Here is an 8,407-nt window from a genome sequence, read left to right as displayed (position 1 = left end):
TTGTGACAAAGCCATTCCATTCTAAGCCCTAGTTTTTTTCTCTGTGAAATGTTGGAATTGGATCAAATCACTGGTGTGACTTCTTAGTAGAAAGGGGCACATAAACTCCTACCCTACCTCAAGGAATATCTCTGAAGAAGTCAGTCTGGTTTTCGAAGGAAATCGTGAACCAAAACCAGCTCCCAAGTCTTCTCACCCTGACCATCCATATGAGAGCATCGTTGATCGATGAGTGTGTACAGTGTAATTGTTTTTTATATATCCGAGCAATGTTTCCAATATTTTGCACACAAGAGAAAGAACTGCACATTTTTTAAAAAAACGTATCTGACTTTCTTTGGAAAGCAGTATCAAACTCTCAGGAAGGTGAGTTTTGAAGGATTTTAGTAGTTATCTGAGTTTGGATGGTAGATTTTTGCTTGTACACAAAATGCTAATTGTTAGTTCCTGACCAGTTTTCCCTGTTCAAATTTTGAACACTCACAATTCAGATTTATATTTGTGTCTGACGGCAACAACTCCATGCTTAATCTCTCCAGACTCAGCAGACAGGAGAAAAGCCAAAAGCAGCTGCTAGAGGGACGGCATACAAGTGTGTGCCCGGTTGCTCCCTCCTCTGTGCCCTGTCCTCTCTTCCCCTTGCTTCTGCACCTCCACGGCTCACACAAAGGCCTCACAGGATTAGCTGCCCCAAAATAGCTTTAGGTAAACATACCACCTGTCCAGAAGATTACAATATTTTTGTCGAGAGGCTACTCTTTTCTTCCTACAGGTCTAAGTGTCTAAATCTGAGCGTCTTTCAATGCATAGTGAATTTTTTTTTTTACACTGTATAAAACATTCATTATATACCTTTAATCCCCACACCCCCTCTTTGTGATTTTGGTTGCAAACTCTTAGAGAAGAAGATTTCAAATTATCTGTTTCTAGAGTGCAAGGAAAATGAGGCTTGTTCTCCCACCTGAACTTTTAGAGCAAGACCCAGGGATTTTTGAACAGTGGCCTAATGTCTAGAAGTCTAACAAACATAATGCACTGTATACTCCCTGAATTTGGAAAAGGTTTTATACTTTAAAATATATTCCGATGTCATCTGACTTTCAGATAAATTTTGAGTAGATGCTATCAACACAAGTGTCATGAGTGATAGAGAATGTGTGTGCCCAAGAACACACCACCGGTGAGAAGACCAAGCTGTGTCTCTAATTCAGTGATCCCACTTCCTAATTTAAGGCTCTTTCATTGCACAAAGAAGCAATGTTCTTCTGTTCCTTTCAGTTCAGAAAAGAACTCCATCTCCCTTCTTGGTTCAGTACAATCTCATCGAAAAGTGAAGTCCTAGAAGGATATATGAAGCCAACACATCCTAATCTGAAAAGAACAGGAAAACGAGGGGGCAGATTTGTCCCACACTGCAGACACCTTGGGCTCCTATGTGAAGGCTGCTTCTGTCTTAGGTGTTTGACCTGAAGTGTCCTGGGTCAGACAAGCCAAGCTCACTTCTCCTATCAAGTTCCCTGGTTTTATTTCCAGGAAGGATTCCGGTCTGTGAATGTGGATTAATTCAGTTGTTAGGGATCTACTTTATCTGATTTCTTTAGAGGGGGGCGAGTGGAGGTCGACTATTTTCTGAAGGGAGAGAATGCAGAGATAAAAAGGAGCCTTTTGGGGCGCCTGGGTGGCTCAGTGGGTTAAGCCGCTGCCTTCGGCTCAGGTCATGATCTCAGGGTCCTGGGATTGAGTCCCGCATCGGGCTCTCTGCTCAGCGGAGAGCCTGCTTCCCTTCCTCTCTCTCTGCCTGCCTCTCTTGTGATTTCTCTCTGTCAAATAAATAATAAAAATCTAAAAAAAAAAAAAAAAAAAAGGAGCCTTTTACAGGGATTAGCAGCTGAGTGCGGTGGATCCAGTCTGATCAGACTGGATCAAACCCAGCAGCCCATCCAAGGAGCCACTGCAGGTGGAGGATCTCCCCGCTTTTCGTGGAGGTCGTGAGTGTGTGTGTGTGTGTGAGAGAGAGAGAGAGAGAGAGAGAGAGAGAGATTAAAGACCTTGAACTCATCCCAGGAGAAAATAATTGTCTGGAAACAAAAACAAAAGCTTAAAATATACAGTCCCTTCAAACAAGAAAAGTCAAGAGAAAGAAGATGTGGTGGGGGTAGAGAAGCCTTTCTACAGGTTTTGGAAATCCTCCGAACAAGAGAATGTCAGTGTCATTCTCCCTCCTTGTGAGGAGCAACCAGATTCGCAGTGTTCCCAGGGATCTCTCTGGATGTTCCTGCCTCCTGTCACTGGGGCTGTGGGGGGAATAGAGTGAAGCTCACTCCACAAAATCCAGACCGGGTTTTCCTTTCCTCCCCCTGCCAACCTTCGCCAAAGGCTAACCTGACAGATCTGAGGTTCACCTCCCTCCTACTCACCGGTGGGAAAAACACTCAGGCAGTTTGAAAAGGTCAGTGGGGGAGAGGCTGGCTTCGGGGATTGAGGAGTGGGAAGAAGAGGAAAGTTGGTAAGAAAATTAGCTCCTTAATCATCTGGATGGGGTTTTAGTTCTGTTCTCCCAAGATGCCCCTTTCTACATACTACCTCCCCCACCACTTCAAACACAAAGCAATAGGATTGCTCTTAATCCCTGAAAACTGATTATCAAAGTAACATTCACTCACCAGCAGCTGCTCCGTTCTGCTTTCTGGTGATGGCGCCTCATCTGTGTTCTACCACAAAGCTCATGGTGGTGCCATCAAAGGAAGGGGGGGCAATGATCCTGGGCCCCAGGGGTTGCGAAGTGATGCTGATGACGGGCTTGCCGTGCAATTGGGTGAAGCCTTTGGCCCCCACAAGCTGGGATGTGGCTGCCTGGGCCGAGGAGGAAGAGGAAGCAGGAGACTGACCAGAGGCCATGAAGTATGGGGCCTCAGCGAATGTCGCAGTTGCCTCTTTGCCAGGGGGGTCTGCTGCCATGGAGGAGAGCTCGCTTCCCCCTGGAGTGTGAGCAATCGGCGTGGGCTGCAGGGCATTGGCGGGCAGCACCGTGGGGAGAAACCCAGGGTAGATCATGTAGGTGGGTCCATAGGCCCCAGGGCTTAGGGCCAAGGGAGGCACAGGGAGGGACATGGGAGCCACAGCCTGCTGCTGGGAAGTCATGGGTACATCCACATACTGTCCTGTCTCAGGGTCAAAGAGTCTTCGGGTCATGGGCTGTACTGGTGTGTCCACCAGATAGTACTGGCCGGTCGTCACATCCAGGAGCATCTTGCGCTGGGTCTGCTGTGGCTGTGGCTGCTGGAAGGGGTCTGTGGGGACCGAAGCTGGGCCTGCAGGTGCTGCGGCAGGCATGCTGGGTGGGGAGAAGCACAGGACCTGGGGCTGGGCTCCCTGCAGGGCAAAAGGCAGCGGCTGCTGGTGGTAGATGGCAGTGGGGAGATGCTCGGGGCTCTGTGGCCCTGTGACGGCAGCTACTGTCTCCCTGGGGTTGTCGGGTTTGGTACGCCAAGCTGGCCGGCTGGTTCCACTGACCTGAGAGCCTTTGGGATTGCTGGGGACCTGGCTGCGGGCGCTCAGAGGGGGCAAACTGCAGAGAGTGGCCGCTGAGGGAGCTGAGGGTCCCTCCCTCCCAGCCCCTGGCCTGCCAGGAAGCTCTCCTGCTGAAGAGCTTCCTTTAAGGGGGATGGACAGGTAATTCTCACAGTCACTATTGTTCTTTTCCAAATTGCTGCTGTTTTTCCTAGTGGTCGCCTCATCAGGAAGTGCCCGAGTGGCCGGAGAGATCTTGAGGGACCGGAGTCCCTGGGTTTTGATGCCCTTTGCCGCTGAAGGACTCTCCGGAGAAGGCCCTTGGGGAAACTTGCCGGCGACACCCCCAGTTCTCTGGGTGCTGCTGGTACTCACCGTGAACACGTTTCGGTTGCTGGGGAGTGGTGGGAGGGGCTGCAGGGGCTGGGTTCTCTCCACATCCTTGTGGACCGGGGGGATATAGAGGGATCGCGGCCTTTCCCTGGCCATGTTCTCAAAGGCGGCTGCCCGGGCAGACACGCTCTCAGCACTCGGGTTGGAGTTCCTCCGCTGCAGACGCTCCAGCGGGCCCCCCCGCAGCACCACGCCTCCCTTGTTTCCGGTGCCCCGCTCCTCCAGCTCACCCAGTCGTTTGGCCAGCTTGTCTGGGTCCCCCTCCGCCCCTGCAGCCCCTTCCCTCTCCTCACTGGCAATGAGCGACAGGACGTGGCTGTCCATCATTATGGGCAGGGGGTCGCTTTTGCGTTTCCACTCGTTCCTGTTGAAGCTGTACAGCTCTTCCATGGACCTCACGGCAGCCGTCAGCTTCTCCAGGGCATTCCGAGATGTCTTTGGGGCTTTTCCTTCCTCCTTGCCCTCCTCCTCCTTAGCCTTCTCTGGGGTCTTCTGAGCAGAAGCCTTAGAGACGATCTTGAGCACAGGCAGGTAGGAGCCCTGCTCAGGCTTATTGGGGGCAATGGTGGCCACAGGCAGCCTGCCAGATGCCCTATGAACCAAGACCGTCCCTTCCGGTGAGGACGAATTCAAGAACCTGGTGCTGCCACCTGGGCCTACGTTCTCCCTCGGCTCTCGGTCCATGCTCTCTTCCCTCGGGTTAACCACCGCCTGGCACGTAATCACTATGGGGGAAAGGGATCTGGATCCACCCCCTGCTGCAGCCAGCTGCCTGGGTTTGGGCCCGGTCAGCCCCTGCTCTGGGGTAACACTGCCCTTGTCACTGCTGTCCCCGGACCCTTTGATTAGTTTCCTGACATCTCTCACCTGATGGAGGGGGCCTTGGGCCTTGGACTTGTCTCTGACGTCTCTCACCTGGAACTGGGGCACTTTTTCCAGGTTGTCTCCCCGGAAGAGCTTCTGCTGCGCCCTGCTGTTGTCCTCAACTGTCTTGAAGAGGTTAGAGGCGCTGCCACTGGCCAATTTGGGCGTGAGCAGTTTGGCAATGTTGAAGTCCGAGCTTGGCTGTTGCACACTCCCCAGCCGGATCTTGATTTCGGGAGCCTTGGGCCGAATCACTGCTGTGGAGGTGGCTTGGGCTGCAGGGTACTTGGTAGCCTGCTTCCCGGGCTGCTTGCCCTTGGGGGTCTGCTGAATGTTGGGGACAAAGAGGCGCGACATGATGGTGGACTTGCTGGCAGAAATCTCTCCAAGATCAGCCCTCCAGTCGCCCCCTTTGGGAAGCTTCAGCTTCCCAACGGGGACCTTTTCTTCCCGCTTCTCGGCCTCCTTCTCCTTCCAGGAACGGAATGCGCTGTTCTGACTGCGGAGGAAGATGCCTTTGACGGTCTCGGATGCACTCTTTTTGATTTCACAGACTTCCTCAGTACGTCCGTCCGCGAAATTTCTACCCGAGGCAGCACTGCTCTCCCGAGGAGCACTGGCTTTGAAAATTGGCGATTTAGACTCGGCCACCGAGCCCTCCGCACCTAAGTCAGACACGCTGACCACCGTGTACTCAGAGCCGGCCTCTGAGTGGCGAGAACTCTGCCTCTTCAGGCCCCTCTCCCGCGGCTTCTCCCCACAGGCTGGGCCCTCCGTCTCCTTGGAGGTGCTGGAGGGGTTATGGTGGGATGTGTCAGTGACTTCTCCCCTCTCCATTTTGAACTCGTGTTCCCGCTGCATCTTCTTGGAGATGACATTTTTGAGCAGACTGGAAGCAAACTTGGACTTTTTCTGGGGGCCTTCGCCGCGGGAGGCGGGCTTGCTGCTCTCAGAGGCCTCTGAGCCATCGTCTGTGTACACCGACCCAGGGCCCTTGCTGGAGCCTTTGGCGGTTCTGCAGGGCCCAGTGGCTGAGCTGGCTTTGCTCTCGCTGCGGAAATTCAGGGGCTCGAGGAGGGTGACCACGCGGGAACCCGTCTGGACCTGCTTCTGGAAACACAGAGGTGTCTCCACATGTTTGATTTCCCCCTCGACTTTGCTGACCACGAACTCCAAGGCTTTGGTCTGGGACTTCCTGGACTGGATGTAGAGCTGGTCTGCAGTTGTCTTGGCCCCACTGCCCTTCCTCAGACCCGCGGCCACGGAGGCTGCACTACTCCTCAGAAGGCTCTGCTCCACCCTGGCTCCGACACCCCCACATTTTAAATCCAGGAACGTTGACCACCGCCCAAAGCCGACCTCGGAGAGTGTGGAGGACTCCCGGGAACTGATGTTCAGGGCCTCAAAGTAGGGGTAGGCAAGGCTCCGGAAGGCCCGGGAGGTCAGATTGCGCACCTCCTTGTCCGCATCGTCCAGTTCACTCACGGCACTGGAGGCCCCGCTGGAGTAGTCCACCAGCTCCTTCGCCCGGATGGCCCCGCACCGGGTTTGCAGGCGAGCCGGGACAGCGATGAATTTCTTTGCATGGTCCTGAGCCACGGCTGCAGCCGGGTGTTGCTTCAGTGAACTTGAATTGTGTTCAGCAGCTGTAGAGACGCGGAGGCTCATGTCGCCTTCATGCTTGGCAGCATAAATAATGTTTTGCTTTGCACGCACGTTGCTAGGCTCATTTATAGTCCGGGAAGTCGGTTTGATTGATAGGAGGATCTGGCTTGCTGCACTCCCACAGCTGCTGGCGGCCACGGCTGCTGCCCCTGAAGCTGCCTCCGGGGGCTCGGGCAAGGGCTCACTCAGGGTGGCAGTGCCAGGCCCAGTGGGTGGGAGAGTGGGGTCGCTGTCAGAGGGGCTGCTGCCCACTTCCGTGCTGCTGGTGTGGCGACCACTGCTGTCTGCGCTGAGACGGGCCGGGTCACTGCTGGTGGGGCTCGGAGTCTGAGTGGCATGGGTGCTTGGAGTGGTGCTGAGGTAGCAGCTGTTGTCGTCGTCCTCTTCGGTCGGGGTGGTGATGTCCCCTGGGGTCTCGTCGCTGCCACCAAAGGAAGCATAGTCCACGAATGAGTAGATCACGTTGTTGTCCTCGAAATCCCAGCGGGAGGCCAGTCCCACGTCAAAATCCATGTCCTGCTCCACCTCGCTCAGCTGGATCTCGTGGGTGGTGATGTAGTGAGCCTCCTCATTTTTGGGGGGGTCCCTGCCGCCCTGAGACTTGGCAATAATGTCCCTGCACTCTGTTCCATCTCCCCCTCCCCCTCTTCCCCCTCTTTCTGCCCCTCCTGCTGCTCTTCCCCCTTCTCCTCCTCCCCTGGGCTGGCAGCTCAGGGCACTCTCACCACTGTCACTCTCAAAGCCTAAAGACGAAGACGAGGTGGCCACAGCCCCTGCTGATGTGATGGTATCATCCATCTTGGAAAGGCCACCTTCTTCTGCTTTGTCCACTGGGGAGGAGGAGGAGGAAGATGAGAGGTTGCTGTGCTCATCAGTGCATGAGAGCTGGGATCCGGAGAGTTCCAAGGCAGCAGGATTCCTCTGGGGGGTCAGAGCCTTTCTCTCTTGACTGCTCCGTTCCTCTTGGGCTTCTTCCCTGGGACTCCTAGGGGTCCTCTGCTCGCCCGGGTGGTGCTCCAGAGCGAGTCTCCCAGTGCGGGGACTTACCCCTGAGGCTGCGGCAGAAGCACACATCTCCACATACTTCGCTTCTCGCTGGGAGGAGGCCGGTGGCCTGGGCAGCAGTGGCAGCTGCTGCTTCGGCTCCTGGCTATCCTGAGCTCTGCTCCCCCAGTCGCCCACCTCCCTCAGTCTGGCCTGTGGACTCAGCTCAGGAGTGGCGGCTTCCATCTCGAGCCCTCGCCCAAGTTGCAGCGACAGGAGGAGACAGTGGTGAGCGGCGACGCTGGGGCTGGCCCGGGTCCCTCGCTGGCCCTGGAGGGGCTGCAGAGTGGCCCGAAGCAGGGCCCCACGTGCCTGGGCCGGGCTCAAGGCTACAGGCACCACTGCGGCTGCTGCCACCACCTCCCAGTTCTTCAGCCCCTCTGGCGGGGCCGGGACAAGCCTGAGGGGGTGGGGAAGGCTCCCGGCAGTGGTGGCAGAGGTGGTCTGGGGCCCGGGGGCTGCTGCTCCGGCCGAGACCGTGGCCAGCTTCCCGTGGCTGAGCTGTTCTGTCCAGTTGTTTGCCTGGCACTGTCGGTGGCGGCGAGGAGTCTGAATGCCATCGGCCACGGAAGGAGCAGCATCTGTAGATCGACCCAGGGACTTCCAGAAATGAAAGGAAAGCATGTGCTGTTTCTTGTGAAGCCTTGTCCCTTTCCTGGATGGGGAGAGAGTGGGTCACGTCATTCCAGAAATATTTTTAGTGTCTATTCCCTAGTCATACTGAAACCACGCTTGAGGGGAGAGAGAAGAGGCTCTGAGATGACAAGGGAAGGTTGAGGGTGGAGGGAGGCATGTGGGTTCTCACTGGCAACAGCCACATGCTCTGTGTAATCTGGTGTAGAGACGTCTAGCTGGTGTGAAGGGATTCTCTACTCACCGCTATCTTTCACTCCCAAGTGTGATTAAATGGGTTCGTCCCCTTGTTCTTACA

At 55.2% G+C, this 8,407-nt stretch overlaps 1 protein-coding gene across 1 annotated transcript; it reads right to left on the bottom strand.

Annotated features, from left to right (window-relative positions):
• Window positions 1-2,581: 2,581 nt before the first annotated feature.
• C2H4orf54 (chromosome 2 C4orf54 homolog) lies at window positions 2,582-8,100 on the bottom strand. The gene has a single exon (XM_045998037.1). The coding sequence runs from the start codon at window positions 8,098-8,100 to the stop codon at window positions 2,701-2,703; it is 5,400 nt and encodes a 1,799-aa protein (XP_045853993.1). The 3' UTR covers window positions 2,582-2,700.
• Between the last annotated feature and the right edge of the window lie 307 nt (window positions 8,101-8,407).

This window comes from Meles meles, chromosome 2 (genome assembly GCF_922984935.1).
Source record: "Meles meles chromosome 2, mMelMel3.1 paternal haplotype, whole genome shotgun sequence".
In the NCBI taxonomy this organism is placed as follows: Eukaryota; Metazoa; Chordata; class Mammalia; order Carnivora; family Mustelidae; genus Meles; species Meles meles.
The sequence above is the reverse complement of the archived record's forward strand: the minus strand, read 5'-3'. Positions and strand labels throughout refer to the sequence as shown.